This window comes from Vidua macroura, chromosome 6, assembly GCF_024509145.1.
Source record: "Vidua macroura isolate BioBank_ID:100142 chromosome 6, ASM2450914v1, whole genome shotgun sequence".
Classification (NCBI taxonomy): domain Eukaryota; kingdom Metazoa; phylum Chordata; class Aves; order Passeriformes; family Viduidae; genus Vidua; species Vidua macroura.
Window position 1 is genome coordinate 14,560,667 of NC_071576.1, and position 20,192 is coordinate 14,580,858.

The following is a 20,192-nucleotide window of genomic DNA, read 5'->3' on the forward strand; positions in this document are numbered from 1 at the left end:
AAGTTACTAAATTATCCCAGATACAATTCCCAGAACCAGAATTGCTTCCACACTCATACATTTGTCTAAAATTTGATACAGTTCAGTGGGCTTTTTTAAAATCTTTTTTTTTTTTTTTTCACAATAATCCCAGAACCAAATGAAAAGGGTTATGAAAAGTTTGAAGTATTTCAATAATTGGAAAATAGTCTCCCTAATGGTGAGTGGTTTGAATTTTCCTGGAGTGTTTTTTTTTTTTCTTTTATTTTTGTAAGAACTAGGTTCTGGAAACTAGTCAAGTAGTACATAAATATAAGAATCCAAGACATATTGAAACCATTTTGAAGCCTGTGTTCTATAAATATAGGGTTTAAAAGAATGTGTAAAATGGGAGTGGTTGTAAGAAATGTTATAAGAGGTTTAAATAAAAAAAAAATAACCAAAAACCTGAACCCCCAGTATGACTGGCAGAGAGAAAATAGTGCATTAGGAAACATTGCAAAATCATAGGACAATCCTAAGAAAAAGACACTGCACTTGCAAAATAATTTTAAAAGCTCTCAGTAGTGTATTACAAATATTAAATAAGTAAATCTTGCAATGTCCCAGAAGAGTTATTAGATGCACTAGCATGGCTCCTGCAGTGGCTGTAAGGAAGAACCACTCTGAGAAACTTGGCCCAACGAGTGTCACGTGGGTCGCATGAGGAGTGACTTCTGCCTGTGTCTGTGTCAGGGTCTGCAGTGGAAATGCAGAGATGTCCCTGGCTCCCAGAGCTATGAGGCAGAGCAGTCAGCTAATTCATTTATCTGCTCCTTCAGCAAGATGGTTCCACAAGACCACAGCTGAAACAAAGCTGCCTCTGCATCTCTTCAGTTCAGCCCAGCACAATTGGAGCAGATTTTAAAAGCAAAACCCAGCTTGCTGTTGCTTTGGATCTCATTAATTCATGCTGTGGTGTTCAGCCTGTGGGCGAGATGGGGGTACAGCCTATGTGCCCCCCAGCATCCTTCCAGCTGCTCCTTCCTTCTCCAGGATTTTGGGAAGAGGTGGTAGGCTGCAGTACTCTGACTTCCCTCCTTGCTAAATGGTTTTGTGCTTGGATGAGAGAGCAGGAGAGGAGTGATGCTGACTTGGGATGAGGGTGGGCTGTGTCAGGTGTTCACCTTCCCTCTTCCAAAGGTGCATGTAACTGAGCCTCAGACAAACCAGTGCAGGCCCTGGTTGTGCTGTGGGTGTGCAGTGGGTCTGGCAGAGCTGGGCAAGGGCTGAGGCATCATCCCTCTGTGGCACTGAAATGCGTGTGCCTACCCAGACAGGGCCAAGCAGTGTTCTGGGGGTCATGGAGGGTGATTCAGGGAAAGCAGGAAGAGTAATGTTGTGGGAGAAGTTCAACTACAGGTTTCTGCAGCTAACCTGTCTTACATTTTCCTGTTCCTAAAATGTACTTTCTGTAACCTGTGGATATACTGCAGGAGCTGTCCTGGGTCAGTTCTGTTTAACACCCTGAAATATGCTTCTTTATTACCTCTGCCAAGAAAGTGTTACTGCATCTGGACAAATAAAACTGGGTTTTGCTCAGCATGTCATTATCTATGCCAGAATTTCTTACAAATAGTTATTGCCCTCATTTAGTAACATGTATAGAGATTCCAAGTGATTTCTACAGTGTAAATGTGCTTTCCACAGTATGAATTTATACACTGATTTAAGTCCCATTAAATGGAAAGCAGTTTTGAGCAGCTGGATGCATTTGAAAATAATTGTGAGAAAAACAATTGTGTACAAATTGCTCAGAGGATCTCACCAGTGATTAAAGAAAGGCTTTCCATGGCACAGTGGGTCCCAGAGACTGAGCCTGGGACAGGGGCTCTTGCACCACTGTACAGGTGTCTCTAATGGTCTGCTGCTGTTTCAGGTTGGTGTGTGAATGATGGCTTTGCACAGCTCTACAGCTTAGCTCTGTTCCAGGAGCCACTATGTCTCCTTTGTGCTTTTTGTGCTGATCAGGATCCAGAATTGTTTAATTTCATGTCCAGGAGTATTGCTCAATCTTTTAGTTCCAATGATGCAATAGAAATGGGGTGAATGATGTTGAATGGTTAACTTTTATCCACTAATCTTTACTCCCAGCTTTAGAAGAATTTACAAAGGAGTTACAGATCTTGCTATATCTCAAATAGACAGCAGTTATTCTTCCTCCCAAGCAGACAGTAAGTCAGAAATCATACTTTTACCTTGCAGGTTTGAACCATGCTGTTAGTGCTTGGGAAGGGGTCCAGAACAAAAGTCAGGTGCTGTAGCTGATTACTTCAGCCAGCATCTGGCTGCCCTGCACAGAGGGAGGACAGGAGGTCTCAAAAGGCAACCAAAATCCATGTCAGATATTGCAGGTTATAACTACTATGAAATCCACCTGGGCATTGAGTCCATGCTAAATTTAAACATCTTTGTGGTACTAGATACAGGAATTGCTTGGTCAAAATCAGTCAATTATGTTTTATGCCTGTAGTTGGAGTAGCAAAGTGTTTCTCTTCATTTGCAAGCTGGTGCTCTTAATATTGCAATAACTTTTTTGTGGTTTCCTGTGTTGACTGCTTACGTGGATTGACTGTGTGTGGGTTGGGGGGAGGCTGTGTTACTGTGAGGTTTTGGCAGAAATTCCTCGTGCTCAGAGAGCAGCAGCATGAGGGCAGAGTGTGAGTGGGATTTTCTTCCTGTTGGATGACAGTAGGTTTTCCACTGCTTCTTAACCATGTAAGATTGCCCTCAACTTTTTGTAAAAAATAGGACTAGGATAACATTATGTTCTGTATTGGCTACTCCATGACTGAAGTACTGAAGCCAATTTTAAATATGATATGGATGTTGCCGGGAATAGAAACCTCTCCTAGGAAATGAATGCCACTTCTTGTCAGGGTCTATCCAGCAAATGCACTGTGAGTTTTTGTTTCAAAATAACATAATTTGGAACCACCACACTCATACTTGAGCATTCAGAAACTGTTTGCCTAGAACATATTTATGTATGTATGTATGTAACAAGGGGAGTTTTAGGGGACAGTCCCTCTACAACTGCCAGATCTAATGAGAAATGTTAACGTGAAAATGAGTTGGTTTTAGAGCTGCAATGAGATATGTGCTCTTTTCCAAGAACTCGATTATTGTAGTTCAGAAATGTCAGTTCTAAACCAGTCATTTTTGCAGAAGGACACAGCTATCTAGCAATCCACTGAAAATAACATTACTCCATTAGCTGGCTTCCTCTTTAGTACTGTTATGATGTAAGTCAGTGATTTTAGCTTTAATTATATATCTTGTCACGTTTTGTATATTTGAGAGAGGGAGTAGCTGCCCCATGCCACACCACCCTCGCTAAATCCAGTACATCCTGTTTTATTTTTAAAACTTTTAAAGGTGAGGTCACTCTTTTTAAAGCTACTCTCAGATTCTGAGAGCTACAGCCTTAGATTCTGTCCTGTCTGACAGGTCTCACTTAGGGAGGAATTCCCTCTTTCACACAAATGCAACTCTGCTGGTGTGCACACGGAGGTCTGACCCCATCCGCTGCTTCAGCTCTCCCCATGGGTGGTACAGTAGCTGCTCTGCAGTTCTTTTGTTCTGTTCTGGGACCTGTTGAGTAGAAAGCCCGCTGACAGCCAGGAAGCAACAGTTCAGACTGTTGTGAATGCTGACATTTTGTTTTCTCTGGTCTAATGTGGAAGAAAACTCACTGGGAGCTGCAGGGAAGGACCTCTAATATTGCATGAATCCTTTTACCTCGTGGAAAGGAACATTGGCAGGATGGTGGGGAGCTTTCTGCTTGTGAGCAGAAGGATGGCTCTCCCTTGTAAAGACTGAGCTGCTGAGAGCTGTGGTGGTTGCAAACCACCATTGGTCCATCTTCACAGGAGCCATGCTCTGCCTCTCACACTGAGCACTTTCTTCTGCATGAATCGTTTCATGGAAACTGAGGGACTCTGTGGAACTGAATTCTGCACAACAAACTTGGGTTCAGTAATTAAGTTCCAAACTTTGTGCTGAATAACAAAGTGATGAATAACAAAGAGGAAGAATATTTTATTTTCCACAAAACACTGGCAGCTTGGCTGGCAGTAGTTGTAGGATGTGATCCAAGCCCATTGAATGGCAGTGGCTCTCATTCTGTTCACTTCAGTGGAGCTGACCTACAGGGTGCTCTGTTATGGCTCATCCTTATTAGTCAAGTTTAGTCCAGCAGTGCTAGGGGTGAGCCTAGGATGGCTCTGCTCTATTGTACAGGCACAAAGGAGACTGTCTGGGCAGTGGAGAGCTTGTGCTCTAAACAGAGACATTAACAGAGCAGCCAAGCATCATACGTTCCTGCTGATTGGGAATGGGCAACAGGAGAGAGGGAGAGCAAAATTAAAAGCTTGGAGCCTGGTATGGAGTAAAAGAGATGGCAAAAGAAGACATCCACCAGTATTGATAAGCCCTGTGAAGTCTTGTTGTGGTTTGTCTTGGAAGTTGCTGGCCAGTTCCCATTGTGTGTGTATCCCAGACTCACTGCATGTGCATTCAGGTAACCTCTGCATGGTCTCAGCACAAGAAGTTAACTGAGTGTCTAAGCATCTGATCCTGTTCTCAGCAGCTTTAACACCTCTACAACAGCAGTTTATAGAGCTCTAAGTTAAGCATGTGCCAAAGTACTTTGTTAGTCTGGTGTCAGATGCTCAGTACATGAGCCTGGAAAGGCATTGGGAGAGTGTTACACAGACATGACTCTGGGAAGAAACAGAAGGTGTTTGTGTTTGGTGTAGCTAATCTGGAATACACACAAACACCAAATTAATCTCATTTAAAAGCTTTGAATTAAGTCTGTTTACTGTAATGGAACCTCCCACAGTTCTCCACCTTCTTTTTGTTTCCTGGTATATTTTCATTTGGTAAAGCTGCAGTGTGAATATGTTCTCTGCGCTCAACTGACCAGTGATACTGCTACAGTTTTTTGGTATTATTGTTCAAAAGGAAAGCTATAACATCATTAGCTTTTCTCTCTTTCTCCTTTGGATTGCCTTTCATTCCTGCTCAGGTCTTACCCAAAACCTGCTTACCTCCCTGTTTCCTATCCTTTCAGCTTCTTCAAATGCGATGACTCAGCAGCTACAGGATGAATTTGACAGCAGTGTGGAGAACGCAGAAGCTTGGATGAAGGCCATCCAAGAGAGACTGAGGATCAATGACAACACCAAAGGACCTCGATCTGCCCTAGAAGCCAGACTGAGAGAGACTGAGGTAAGGGAAGAGCGATGGAATTCGGAGGTGGCTCTCACTGCTGCTGTTGTTACAGCAGTTATTGCTGTGAGCTCAGGAGTTTTCCATCAGGAGATTGTCAGCTGCCCCTGCTTGTTGGAGCATTGGGCCTGTGTAGATGGGTTCACATCAGTATTCTTTTAAATTTTCTATTTGCAAATTGTTTACAGATGTAGAAAAAGAGGATGGCAGTCTACTATCACAGGCTTCCAAGATTTTCAGATTGATTTGGAACACTAGCAGCAGGTTTGGCAGGTTAAAATGTTTACACTCTCCTCAAGCCTGGAACAATTTGTTTACTGCTTGCAATTACCATAGTAATTTGCAGACAACCAGCATATAGTATAAAAGAATCAGATCATGTTAGTGTTCCATCCCCTCCAGGACTCTGGCACTGATAGAAAAAGATTGCAGTGTCCTGGTAATGGGCTGTTTTAGAGTAATTCCTTTGTCCTTTTCCATAACCTTGATGATAACAGGATTTACAGATGCCCTTATGATCTGTTCAATGAAAAGGTAGAAGTTCTCATTTTTTTCCTGGTTTTACTTAATCTGTTTTATAACTCTTCCCAGCGAGATCCTGTTGCAGACTGTGCCTGCTCTCTTACAGTGATTTTACATTCATTAACTTCAGTTTCATTAGATGTTATCTAGGTCTTGTAATCTCAGAGAAGGAAACACTCCTGTTTGTCCCATTTGTACCATTGGAGGGAGTGGTGATCTTTCTATGACTAACATTGAAACTATTTTTATACTTTTATTAACTTAAATTCCAAGTAATCTGTTCTTTAATTTAAATGGCAAGATCTTTCCCATTGTTATTTACCCCAAAGTCTCTCCTTTTGTGTGTCTACTTATATTTGGACTGCCTCCTCTGAAGTTTAACAATAAACATTGCAGGCTTACATGGATGATGAGGTAGTTTACAGTGATGTCTTCAGCCTTTTTTCTTAACTGTGGTTTATTGGAGGATGGATCTTGCCTGTGGCATAATATAGAGACTGTTTATGGAGTGATGGAGTCATGGAGTGATGCTAGATTTGCATGTCAGTCATAAAAACCTGAAGCATTTTATCTTGGTCTGTAGCTTAATTTTTCTGACCTTAAATTATTTTCACCCTTTTGTCTGGGAAACTATGCTGTGTACAATCTCAAGAAACATGCAAGAAACACAGGAACTCTAGTAGAAGAGTGGTAGTTTGGCAAAGGGGATTCATGGCAGAGATAACAACTTATAAGACAAATCTAGAGATTTGTGGTGATCTCATATGGCCTGAACTGCTGAAGCCTGTTTACTTCTGTGGGCTTTAGAGGAGGTCTGTAACATGCAAAAAGTCATGTTAAGAAATCCTTTCAACTCAGACTTTGGAGATTCATCATCTTTCTTCCTGTGTGTACCTTAACCACCTCCTGCTCCTTCATCCTGCGTCCTCTCTGGGCCTGGCTTCTGTCTCCAGCTTGAATGTCCTCATGATGTGCTCACTGCTTCACCTACTGGCTGTTTTCAAATCCAGTGTTCAGTTTTCCATTCTTTTTTTGCACCTGGCTTGCCAGTTTTTTTTCATGCTTCCTTCCTGTGGTTTATTTTCTGTTAATTTGTTAATGAAAATGTCAGCCAATGAGACAAATAATGTAAAAAACAGATTTGAAAAAGAAAAATGACTGTACAGCCACTGCTTTCTCTCTAGCTGTTGTTTGCTTCTAATTGTTGGAAAAATACTAGGCTTAGAATACAGCTTAACTCTTATACTGTACCTGTTGGATGACAGCTGTGGCTTGTATGTTCTTGCTTTGCCCTGCCCTTTGCCCTGCTTCCCTGGATTCTATTAATCACACCTTTCTTAGTAAATAATTTCTCCAAACAAGTGTTTATACATCACATGCAGGTGTGCTGCCTACATGCCAAAAGAACAGGCTTTGCTTTTCCCAGAATGTGGGACTGGAGATGCAAACACCTTTTAGCTGTCTCACCTTTGCAATAACTGATGTGATCAAATCCCATAGGCCTAATTTTACCAAAAGTAATTGCTGATTTTGAAAATCTTGGTGTTTTCATTGTAGAAGCCTTTTTCTCCAAACTGGAAAGTCTGCAGTTTGCCAGGAGTTTATGGAAGAGCAGCAAGAAAAGCTAATTTGATAGTATCAAAAGTTTGGCTAAAGTAATGTTGAAAGCTGACATCTGAATTGGGGGATAATTAATCTGTTAAATTGTACAGAACTTGTGTTGATTTTTCCATCTCGGGATACTTAAAATTACATGACTCCACTTTCAGTTCCTGGAATTCCTATTTGTGTAAGATACACGTTTTCACCAATTCATAACTTAGCAATTTAGGGTCGAAGCAAAATTTGGTAGCAGGCAGAAAATTCCACTAGTTAATTTCTGTTGGCTTCTTTTCTAAGCCAACTTTTATTTGCACTAGGAAGCCTTTTTAATATGCTTCATGATTTCTTATAGTAGAGCTTAAAATTGAGAGGTTGCAGTGTACCCTGTGGAGGTTGCCTCTTTGTGCTTTGGCAGGTGGGGAAGAACAGCTGGCCTGTGGCATCACGGTGCTGTAACCTTATAACAGCAATGGAAACACAGCCAAAGGCATTTCATAGAGTATAGTCTGGTTTTTGTAGCTAACTTAAACTTCTTCAACTGTGTGTGGTTTTTCAATTAAATTCAGTCCTTTAGGATGTTTAAGAATAAATATGTCTGAAAAAAGTTCTTATTTTCCTTTCAGGAGAAACTGCAGCAGGGAGTTAGGTGGGAAGGGTTAATTATCTGTGTTGTAGAGAAACATTTCCATCCCATGGTAGTGTTGTGGTAACAACTGGACTCAATGGTCATGAGGGTCTTTTCCAACCTAAACGATTCTATGAGTTCATGATTCCTGGGTAAAACAAAGTTTACATTTCATCAATTATGCTTGTTTTCTTTCCATGCTTTCAGTATCATTTGTTTTTCTCATAGAAAATACGTGCACTAGAACCAGAAGGCAGCTTGAAAATGGACTTGATTCTTGTGAAGGCAGATGCTGCTCTTCGCAGCATCAGTGAGGATAAGAAGCATGAGGTACTCTCTAAACTGAAAGACATTAAAGCCTTGTGGGAAGAGACAGCCATATACATTACTCATTGCCACAGGTAAGACAAACACACTCTTGGGTGTGTTGAGGCAGCTATTTCCTCCAGTGCTTTCATAAAGTGCTTCCTGCTTCTCTCTGCTCCCTGGATTGTAGATAGCAAATCCCTGCTAATCTCAGTCCCATGAGCATTTTGGGGACTGTGTGGGGAGAGAGGATCAGTGAGACCTCAGCCTTCACAACCTGGCCCACCCACCCCATGGCCTGGAGTGATGAATTTGGACAGGCATGGGGACCTTATACAGAATATTTCCTCCCCAAAGCAGAGAGGACCTGGGAAGTGAATCCAAACCCTGCAAAGTCAGAGCAAGTTAAAATTGCTGAGAACCTCATGCACTGCTTTGAAGGCCTTTTGAAATTGTTGGTCTCCACTGCTCCCATCATCATTTCATCTAACTCCTCTCCCTTGCTCTCCCCAACAGCCGCATTGAGTGGGTCTGGCTGCACTGGAGCGAGTACCTGAAAGCCCAGAATGAGTTTTACACGTGGATTCACAACATGAGGGTGACCTTGGAGCCTGACATTGAGTTGCAGCTTGGCTTAAAGGAGAAGCAGTGGCAGCTGAGCCATGCTCAGGTTTTGCAGAATGATGTCCTAAATCAGTCAGTCCTGCTGGAAAGGCTGCTGGAGGAAGCTGCTTCATTGTTCAGCAGGATAGGTGACCCCAGCGTTGATGAGGATGCTCAGAAGAAAATGAGGGTGGAATATGAAGGAATCAGACAAGAAGCTCAGGTACACTTATAAAGAGTGAGAGGTGTTCAAATTCCTCCCATCTGTGGTGTCGTTTGCTACTTGCTCCTCCTGTTGTTTGCCCCTTGAGTGATGGGGCTTACCTGGTAGGGCTGCAAAGCAGAGCTGAGGACCCCTGTTCCTTCAGTCAATGGACTGTTTGAAACAATTGTCAAGTCCCAAGATGAGCTGTTGTCCTGGGGTGATGTTAATTGGGATGCTCTCACATGGTGCTTTACAGTGTGTTGCTGTAAAGTAACTGCAGGCTGCTTGCTGTGACCTAGTGAATATTGCTTTATAAAGTTTGAATTGTTCCTCATCTTTTAGCACACTAGTGGTTCATGTATAACCAGATGCAGAGTACCCATTCCAGGAGCCAGGGATATTACAATGGACACAGCCTTGCTGGAGGAAGTAGGATTAGTTGAGACCCAGGGCTGCCCTCCCTGCCTGCAGAACTGGGAAACACAGAGGTGGGAGTCAGCTCTGGCCCAACACTTTGCTCAGTGGCCACTTCCACTATCTGAAAGATTTTCATGCACACAGATACTAATTCTTGCCCAATGCTAATCTTTCAGCTTGAACAGTTGTTAGATAGGCTGGTGTAAGACATCCTGCTTCATCTTTTAGTATTGGTGATTTCCTTTCACCCTATTTTTGAGTAAAGATTTCAGAAAACGCTTGTACTTTTAACTTCTAAAACTCAAATAAAAACAGGATTAGACCACGTGGTAAGGCTGAGGGGCAGACATCTATGGATGGGCAGAAGAATTCTTTTTCTTACTAATCAAATCAATAGAAGTACTCAAAGGGATATTTTAAATATATATATAGATACATCTATACCAAACATATAGAAATTAAAACCTAGTTTTTGCTCCTAGTGACTGCCAGAATTTCATATGCTGGAAATTACCTGGTGCCAATAGAAATAATTTTCATTACATTGGTTCTGCTGTCTGCCTCTGTTATAATGCTGCCACACCTACGCACCAGTCCAGAGCTGGAGCCTGACAGTGATGGATGCTTTCCCTCCCTGGATGCTGTTGTACAAAGTTAACTTCAGATCACACTGTGAGAGCAACAACATTCAGATGCTTATTCCATTGCCCTGCTTGCCCCATAGATACATTTTCTCTTTTGGAGTGAAATACCTCAAGCCCCAAAAGTGACAAAAAAAACCCTAATCTGGCATCTTTTGTGAGCATGTAGTTCAGATACTTTTCTAGCCATAAATATACAACTACTGCTAATGTCCCTCCAAAATCTAGAGTGTGTTTGGGAATTCTGTAGCTGCAGCTACCACAGAGGAGCTACCAGCAGACTTGGGCATCAACACTGATTATTTATTTTTAAAGGTAGAACCCTTGATTACAAGGTATCTGGATATACAAATAAGAAGGTTCTTGGGAATTCAGGCGTTGTCTGTCTAGATTGCCATTTGAAATTATCATTCACTCCCTCCTCACCAAAACTGTCTTTGGTTTTGAAGCTGGAGACAGTCATTGGTTATTTTAATAAAGCTGTTCTTTTAGACAAGTAATTTGAATACTCAAAGCCAGAATGTGACCTCTCTGAGACTGATTTTACATAGTGTGATTTCTCTAACCGACTTGGATATGTGCTGGTGTAAATGAGATCAGGAAGTGGCTCATACTAGTTAGACAAAATATGTCTTTATGTTTCCAGCCAACTGAGACACTAGAAAAAGCTTTTTTTTGGCATTGGTTATAAATACCACAGTTCATAGAAGGATGGAGTGAGAGAATCCAGCTAAGAAATCCCTCTTTCAGGAGGTATGGAACAAAGAAGGGAGTTGGAAAGCCTTGAATTTTTAAATGAGGAGTTTATTATCTAATGCCAAGGTTACAGGCACCTTGGGAATTGTGTTGGAAAGTATAACACTTGTGAGGGAAACCCTGCCACCTTTTCCAATGGGCAAGAGGAAGGAAGGAAGGAATGAATGAATGAATGAGACACAGGAGTTTTAAGGGGATTGCTCTGGCTCCTCACATGATGAGAGACCTGACTAAATGTGACTTGCAGATGCCAGCTGAATGCCTGAGCACAGGAGGCTCGCTGGTATTTGTACATTACTCTGGTGTTTGAAGAGCATTTTTAGACCCTGTGCAGTTGTCCAGCTCTATCAGAAGGCAGGCTCTTGGACAGTGTTTCTTAAATGTGATACTGCTTCTTTGGTATGAGCAAATGGTGGGAGGTTTTCTTTTCATTAGCGCTAACATGTGTCTTTAGCATTTGCAAATTTTAAAAGCGTATCTTTTAATTACCTAGATAGGAATATTTTTAGATGTGGCAGCCATTTCCTACATGCTTTCCCTTGCTCAGGAAATTAAAAATATGCAGAGGTAAATGGTTATATGTTTCAGCATAAATGATGATTGAAGATGGTAAGAAAAGTTATGATATATGGGATGTTGATATTTACGAATTATATTAAATACGTCTGAGTGCATCAGATTAATTTCAGTCCATGTTGTCTCTGTTAACTGAAACCTAGATACTTACAATAGTTTGCAAAGGTACCCCAGGGGTAAGACTAAAAGTATTAGGAAGGGCTACAGGAGCTTTCTGTACTCTTCTTGAGACACCACAGAGGGATTTAAAGTAGGAACTTCCTTTATGTGCTCTAGATTGCCTTCCAGAGGAGGCTTATTTGCCTTCACTGACAGTGAAGGGAGCTTAGGGAAGAGGGCCTCCTAAGCTTCTGTCTACCTTCCTTGAGTACCCAGGGCTGGGTATATTCTGCCCAGACACATCCCTGTCTCTGCAGCCCATGGCAAACCCATTCCTTTCCTGTCTGTGCTCTTACTCTTCACAGGGCCATGTCCTTGCTTCATGTCTCCTCACCTTAGCCTAGTGAATGTGGATGTTGAGTTTCACACTGTGCTGCTCCCCTAACAGGAGCAGGTGATACCTTATTTTTCATTATTGGAAAGTTTTCCTGCGTAACCTCTTGTGGGGGGAAGCTCAGCCAACTGTTTGTAAGCCTTTTGTCTGACAACTAGCACAGTCTGTCCAGATCCATGGTATCTATTCCTTGACCTCACAGATCAGCAGTTCACCCAAACTGCTTATTCCTTTATTCTAGTTGGCCAAGGGTAGGTTGTTTTGACTTACTTTTGAACCCCTCTGTATATCAGCCTAAGATTTTTGAGCATAATAATCTCTGCTTTGTTATTCTGATTTATGCCTTTTGGAGCTTCTGCCAGTAAAATAATCTAATTGCCTGGAGTCAATAAGCTTAGCCTGACTTGGGTCACTTTGATGTGTGGCCCTTTTATACTGCTGTAAGGTTGTCTTCTTCAGATCCTTGACTTGAGGTCAAAGCATGAATTGTTTAGCCTCTGCAGATTTCAGAATTGACACACGGGGATTTAGCAAGTGAGGTGTTCTGCTGGATACATCTTGGCCACAGAAGTCTGCAGTCATAATTCCACCCTTTGGTTTCATCCAAATCTGTGTATGGCTGGTGCTATTAAAGGTCATGCTCTAATAAACAGGCAGCATTTCATCCTCCATGGGAAACAACTGTCCCTTAGGTGTTCCTCTTTTGTCCCACAGCAAGTCAACTAACTTGAGGGGAGTCACTCAGGATTTGTAAAAGTCAGCAGAGACTGAAGTGGCAGTGTGAAAAACAGACTGGTGGTGTTCCACTTGCAGGGTATGACTTTGTAGTGCACCATGGGCATACCTTGTCCCAAAGGTGAAGGGAAAGTCCCAGAGCCACCCCCAGCACACGGGGGACCCTGTTGGCCTGGCTGACAGAATGGAGATGGCTCTCTGCCACCTCAGGCAGGTTGGCAGGTGTGGAGACCTCTCCAGAGCCTCACAGGGACAAGGGAAATGCAAAGGGGATTTTTCAGCTCTACCCACCATTGCAGCTGTCACTCTACTTGCCCTGGAGGGCAGCTGCTCAGAGGCCAGTGCTGTGTCCTGTATTACACAAAATGAAACTTGGCCCATTGTGAGAGCAAAGGGTGATTTCAAGTGTGCTGCAAGCACTAAATGGATTGCACAAGGAATGATTTTTTAAAATCTAATGTAACCACAGTGTACCTCAATTGCTCTCCATGCCAACTGGAGAAGGGCAAGAAAAAATCAGTCTGATTTTGCACAAGATAACACTTATGTTGAATATTATACTAGTGAAACAACAGAGCAAGTGATTTGTGTCAAAATCAAAAAGGCCTGAACTTGGGCTGGCAAGCAAGGCCGGTCTGAGCAAATGTGACTCTGACATGTGAAGAGTGCCAGACTGGATCAGCAGGCAGCAACTCGTGATGTACAGGCCCTTATAAATTGTTGGTTATAGGCTGCACAGGCAGTAACTTGAAAAATGAAGCCTGCTTTCCATTGGCTTGAATTTGCTTCCAGAGTCTGTGATACCACCACAGAATAGTTTATGACCTGCTAAGTAAGTACAAGAGTGCCTGGACTACACAATTGAAGGTGATGGCCATTTTCAATGCAGTCTGTTTAAATAATGAACAATTTAAAATAATTTTCATGCCTCTACTGCATTCTTTTATTTTCATTTTGAGAGATAAGGAAGATGGGCTCGTCTTTATTTTTAACACACAAGAGGAACATAACTGCTTGTATCTCAAATTGAAAATCAGAAACAAACTTCTGTGTCTTTTCTTTTTCTAATGAGAGAGTAGGAAGTTTTGGAAAGCCAGAAATTCAGCTGACAGGGCCTTGCAGATTGTGTTCTTGGAGTCTTAGACATTGAGAGCCTGCAGCAAAATGCAGACAGGAGCAAGCCTTTGTGTACTTTTGTGTTCTGTTTCTCAAGGTAAACTTTGAATTCCAGTGGAGGCCAAGTGTTACTGGGGCTCGTAAAAAGAAAGTCTTGTTTATAAATTCTGGGTTACAATAAAAAGGAAAAAGAGACAGATAAGCACAGTCCTCACCACTTCTGATGTCTCTTGTTACAGAACAGAGTGAAACTGCTTGAAACAATAACCAAGGAACATGAGCAGTACAGCACCAGTGTCAACCAGTTCCAGTCGTGGCTGAATGGTGTCACAGAGAGATTAAACTGCTGCATTGGAGAAGCAACCAAGTCTTCAGCAGAGGACAAGCTAAAGGCACTGAAGGTCCTTGAACAATATAGCTCTAACAAGGAGTTAGAGCTGTGTGTTTTTCACATATGAGCCCATATGTGTTGCTCAAACCATACAAGGGTGTCCTTGAGAAAAGAATTAAACGTACAAAAAAGATGGTGATTTTAGCATGGGCTAGGGCAGATGAGTTGTATGAGGTCCTGAAACTGTTTGTACGTATGGTTCTTCCAGTATGAGTCACAAACTGGTCTGGTTTGTTTTTCTTAAAGCCTGAGCTTCAACGGTTATGTGATTCTTTGAGAATCTTGTTTAAATAAATCAGATTTGGTAAACATGATCCAAATAGACCCTGAAGGTTCACAGTTCTTGAGAGTTTAGAGCTGGTGATGAAAAGACCAGTTCTGAGAACAATATCCTTTATTTTGGTGCCAATGCTTTTAATGTTTAGCTTAAAATCTCTGAGATCCAACTATTGATATATATCTAGTGTCTGCAGCTCCTGTTCTCTTTGTCAGGGATCTCAGGTGGTAAGCATTAATGAAAACCAATATTCTCAGAATCAATGGCAATTAGTACTACTCAGAAGGCAGACTAACCCTGGCTTCTGGTCACTTGAAAAAGACATATTTTGAAATAGGAAGTGAAAACCAAAATACGTACAACCAGGAGAGGTGATCTTTTTTCCTACTGATTTCAGCTTTTTCCCCAGCTTCCCATTCCTGCAGATAATTTTTATTTAACTTCTTTTTGCAGGAAATTGCCAAAGACATTAGGAGTGGTGGAAAGAAATGGAAGTACCTTGAAAATCAATGTGCAGAGGTGATTCAGAATACCTCTCCACTTGGATCTGCAAGACTGAAGGATGAACTTGAAGAGCTTAGAAAAGCCTTGGAGAAGTTGAAACTGCTGAGTAGTGAGGAGGAGGAGAGATTGCTCAAGATCCAACAGTCTGAAAGTGCCTATGAGTCCCAAGCCAGAAAATTAGAAGCAGACATCCAGCAGCTGAGGAAAGATCTACAGAGACTAGAAAATGACCTGGACCCTGGGGAAGGGGAAAAGACTGAAGATGAGTTTGTAATTCTGTGGAAAAAATGCAATGTAAGTTGCTATCCTTTTTGTGGAGGATCAAGTGCAGCTGTAGACTGAACATGCATAGTCACATCCAACAGATACCTGTCCCATTGGTTAGAGATGATAAGGAAAGAGTATGAGTGTGTGTGAAACACAGTGAGGAAAATGTGTCCGCTGACAATGGAATGAACCGCCCCAGCCTTCATCTTACACTGCACAGAAGGAGCAGGCTTGGAGGATGTGCTGGACTTTGTGCCTAGAGTTCAAAGGGATCATATGCAAAAGGAGCACAATACAGAGCAAACAACACAATTTGCTTCACTTAAAAAGAAGCAGGAAATTAATGCCTCACTGAATATATATATATACACAGACACAAGTGCATTCACAGACACAAGTAGACATATTTCTGAGGTATTTGGTAAGACCATTGCTATGTCATATCCATCATCTCTGTAAGATAGGTACCTCTCTTCCTTTACTGGCAGACACATCATCAGTACTAAGAAGTCCCAAGATTGTAGCAATCCAATATTTACACCAAAACCAATCTGCTGCAAAAAAATCTGAGTGTGAAAAAATTGTCACACATTAAGTAGATAAGAATCTTTAATACTCTCTTGAGGGCTGTTTTTGCATTTATTATCTGTTCTCAAAATGCCTTTCATTGCTGTTTGTATGTTTAGAGCTATGCAGGACTAACTGGGAAAAGTATATGCAAAAAAGATAAAAAAAATTTAGACTGGTTCAATCCAGCTACATTTGCATGGGTTTTAGTTGGTTTTGTTTCCCTGAGTCACCCTAGAATTAATATCCTCTGTATGTGAGTCTCTAAGGAAGATCTGTTCAGGCAAACAGATGCTTTTGAGACTGCTCCAAAAATGCAGCTTATGTTATATACTGGAATCAGTGAACTGAAACCCTGTTTGGGATTCACTCTGTTCAAACAGTGAACCCTGCAGATCAGATGCAGAGGCTGGGCAGTGTTAGGGGAGGAGAGAGAGCCTGCTGGAAAAAAAAAAAACTGTTGCTGAGAACGTTTTCTGTCTTAGCAAAGACCATATTCCTTATAACCAGGAAAAAAGCCACTGAAAGGGGATTTGTGCATACCCTGAAACACAGCCTTACTTCTTATTTTATATGCCAGACACTACATAAGGTGTGATCTGTTCATTATTTTTATAATTAAGGCAACAAGAGCAGCTCTGGCTGCAGAAGAGTCAAAGATTGAGAGGCTGAAGGCTCAGCTTAAGGAGCTGCTACGGTTTTCCCAAGATGTGCAGCCACACGCTGAGAGTGTTGTCTCTGCAATACAGCAGTATCAAAGGTACTGGGAAGTCTGATTATGGTGGGCAGGTGGGGGGAATCTTCTCTCAGGAATTGTCAGGGGCCTAAGAAAAAAAGTGATATGCCATCCAATTGTATGTGATGAGTAGAAAAAAAAAAAAAAGCTTTTGATAATTACATCTGCCTCTATGTTTCAGTAAAGCTGTAATTTTAGTCATCTGCTAGGAGCTGGAGGCTCCTGGTCATTTTCAAGCAATGATCTTACATCATTAATGTTGTGTATGGTTTGAAGAAAATTAGATTGTTGGCAGCTAATTTGATCTAATTAGCATTTTATAATAATAATTTATGTATTTTGCTTGCCTTTCATGCTAGCAACTAGAAAATCAGGACAGGAGCTGTGGTAGTAAACGGTTCAGAAGAATTATGGCCCTCCCTTGTTGAGTTTGTCACGGTGACTCACCAGCCTTAGCAATTATTTGGCAGAGTTTATTCCCCTTCTCCTGGCAGCTTATATGCATGTTCCTGTTTTCAACTTGCCTTGGGTTGGAAACTCTGAAAGTTTAGCCTCTCCCAGACTTCAGTGTTTCCGTTTCCAGGCTGCCTGGAATCAGGAAGTACAGAAGCTGCAGCAAATTTTGCAAACTAGAAGAAAGGATCATTTTTTAAGGGAAAAAAGAAGGTCAGTTCTTTTCCTGTATCCCAGCTTATTTCCCTCTGTGCACAGTATGCTGTCCTGCTGGAAGGGTTATAGGTCACTGTGGGAAAGGATTTCAGTTTAAGAACTAGCAAGTAAACAGAGTTGAGAGAGGAGCAAAGAAGGCAGGAGACTTGCCTCTGAGTAGAAAATGGCAGCTGCTTCTTTGCCAGCTTCTCTCAAAGCTTCTTTGGAAAGTCTGGCAGCTTCCCACTGAGCCTGACAGGGGCAGCAGAGCAAATGGCAGAGGACATGTAAAGTCAGAACTTTCTATTTGCAGAGCTTTTGGCCTCTGCAAACTTTCCTTTGTTTAGCCCCGTCATGGCCCAGTGACACAGGTAAGATTGTTGCTTCTGTTTTTATGGAAAGGCAGTATTGATCCTGATTGGCATTGCTCTCACCTGCTTGTCTTGTGAGTTTGCAAGATACTGTTCCCCTGTGAACATAAAGTTTGGGCTGCATTTTGCCAAACCAGGCAGGATTCTGCAAACTGGGAGGTCAAGCAAGCTGAGAAAAACAGGAGGCAGCTCCATGGGGTGTGTCACTGCTGGGCCTTGTCACTTGGCTGTGCTTGGGCTGTGTTCTTTTTTAGAAAAACCGGGATATTCATTGAAGATTTGCTGATTCATTTTTTTTCTCCCAGTAATAGAGCTGTGTATGGATGTTACATATACATATACATAAATACAAAGTTTTTTTATCAGAATCACCTCTATGTACTAATATAAATTCAAGTGATTCTTCAAAATTTAAAATAATTGTATCTGAAATAAAAATTTATTTTTCACTTTTTGTGTTAACATAAGGTTATCAAAGACTTTTAAATGTAATTTTTAAAGAAACAAAACCTTTTTTTTACAGGCAACTGCAGTTACATTCTAAACACTTGTGATTTTTTCCTCCCATGAGTCAGTGAGGCTACTCCAATAATATGATTTGTTAAATCACATTGGTGACAGCAGCCAAGAAAGATCACATACATACAAGGGAAGACTGCTGGCTACTAGAAAAGCAAAGTACCTCCTGATACACAGTTGCACAAAAGACAAATGTGTCCTACGACATCTAAATAAAGTTTGTCAGATGTCTCTGACTGACAGAGCAGCTGTTGGTACGCAACAGCAGGCTCAGGCAGTAAAACAGACTGAGGCTTTTGTGCTGTGTATGGTTTACACCCCAGTATTGTGTTAATTCATGCCTTGAAGAATAGAATGTTTGGGCTTGGATTTCTTCATAATCCTTCTCTTGGTTGTCATTTTATCCTTACAGTGTTAGAAGCAAGACTTCTAAAATGAGCGCTGATACAGAAACCCAGCTGTGGAGACTCATCCAAAATCCCCTGCAAAGTTTTGAACAGTGGAAGCTGTCAGTCCAGATGCTCCTGGAGACTTCAGAGCCAGAACTGGATCACATTGAGGTAGCAAAGCTGCTGCTGAGTTCAGAAATGTGGGTTTGACCAAGCCTGCATACAGCTGCCAGGCAGCAGCAGCTGAAAGGTCCTGCCAGTATGGCAGGAAAACCCACAGTAGGGATGGAGCTCTTTACTTGGCTCCAGCTGTAGTACATTGTCTTATTTTCTGCCTTCCATTTGGTTAACTGGAGTTGTCAGCTGAGCAGGCTGCAGAACGTGCTAGATATCTTTAACAATGAATATAATATTGTTTAGCATTAGCCCAGATCTCCCTGGATGGGAAATTTGTGGAATCTGTTAAAGAATTTTGTGCTGATATAGATGCACGATTAGTGCATGTGCCCAGCAAGGTGTGTTTGTTACTTTGCATCCCTGTGATCTCCAGAATAAATGTGTCTGTGAACAGGGATGGAATTTATCCTCAGGACGAGCATTCAAGCTGTCCTTTCTGTTGGTTGTTTAGGCTTCTCCTCTGCACAGACATCTCTTTCCATAGTACAGCTTACCTCTCTTTCTGTTCACAAAATGGATGCAGCCCTGGTGCCTCTAGCATTATCAGGAAGATTTTTCCTTTAACTGGGCACTGTCCAGGTACCTTCTGTTATCCCTTGTTGGCCCAGCATGCTGTTTTTACCTGACTTTGTCATACTGTTTTGATTGTGTGACTTGTGTGAGAATAATATTGTTATATGATTTTTTTGTGTGTGATTTCACTGGAAGAACTTTTTTCCTTCAGGCTGCTCTGGCTGAAAGCTCCCAGTTCAAAGAAAAGTTGATGACATTACAGATAAAGAAAGATATGCTAAACAATGTCCTTGGTGAGGAAAAAGCACAGTCTTTCCTTCAAGAATTAGCTGAAGCATCAAAGGAGAGAGAAATTCTACACAAAAGTCTGCTGCAAAGCAAGAGCAAACTCCAGGTGAACTACAAAACCCATATATTGTCTTTGCCTGTGATAAAGACAAAGATGAAGTCTTTACTAAGCCAGTTTTATACATATAAATTTAGTACTAATCCCTTTTCCTAGGTTAATCAAATATTCAATAAATGTGTGGTCTGTTGCATAGTGTAGCTCAGTGTTTGTTCTGAATATGAAGCAGATATTGACAAAACATAATGCCAAGGGGTATATGTTGAATGCTGGACCAGTTTTCTTATTTCTCCATCTAGAATTTGATATTGCAACATAAGAACTTTGATGCTGGTTTTGCACCATTGCAGAAGAAATTATCTGCCATCAAAGCCAAATTAGATCTGGAGAAGGAGCCACGGCCTGACCTCTTGGGTAAAAAGACACAACTCCAGAGACTCCAGGTACATTAGAGTATTGTTTAGCCATGTTAGCCTCAGCTAACTGTAGTTCCTGTTTGCTCATATTTTCTTAGTATTGAGAATTCAGTACCTTCCCCCTCGATGGTGTGTTAGATAATTTCATTTGGTCCAGTTTATAGCATGAGTGAATGAAATTAAAGCAGTGCAGATGAAGCACTGACAAACTGAGCTTGAGG

At 41.6% G+C, this 20,192-nt stretch overlaps 1 protein-coding gene across 2 annotated transcripts in view; it reads left to right on the forward strand.

Annotated features, from left to right (window-relative positions):
* SYNE3 (spectrin repeat containing nuclear envelope family member 3) overlaps nucleotides 1-20,192 on the forward strand; it is a 65,002-nt gene that overhangs the window by 16,163 nt on the left and 28,647 nt on the right. The window contains exons 2-10 of one of the 2 annotated variants that reach the window (XM_053980649.1): nucleotides 5,096-5,253; nucleotides 8,231-8,403; nucleotides 8,825-9,134; nucleotides 14,090-14,251; nucleotides 14,972-15,316; nucleotides 16,480-16,616; nucleotides 18,543-18,690; nucleotides 19,421-19,603; nucleotides 19,855-19,998. In XM_053980649.1, coding sequence (XP_053836624.1) covers nucleotides 5,110-5,253; nucleotides 8,231-8,403; nucleotides 8,825-9,134; nucleotides 14,090-14,251; nucleotides 14,972-15,316; nucleotides 16,480-16,616; nucleotides 18,543-18,690; nucleotides 19,421-19,603; nucleotides 19,855-19,998 — 1,746 coding nt within the window. In that variant the 5' untranslated portion in view covers nucleotides 5,096-5,109. The remainder of the gene's footprint in view (nucleotides 1-5,095; nucleotides 5,254-8,230; nucleotides 8,404-8,824; nucleotides 9,135-14,089; nucleotides 14,252-14,971; nucleotides 15,317-16,479; nucleotides 16,617-18,542; nucleotides 18,691-19,420; nucleotides 19,604-19,854; nucleotides 19,999-20,192) is intronic. The other variant, XM_053980650.1, reaches the window with a different exon arrangement.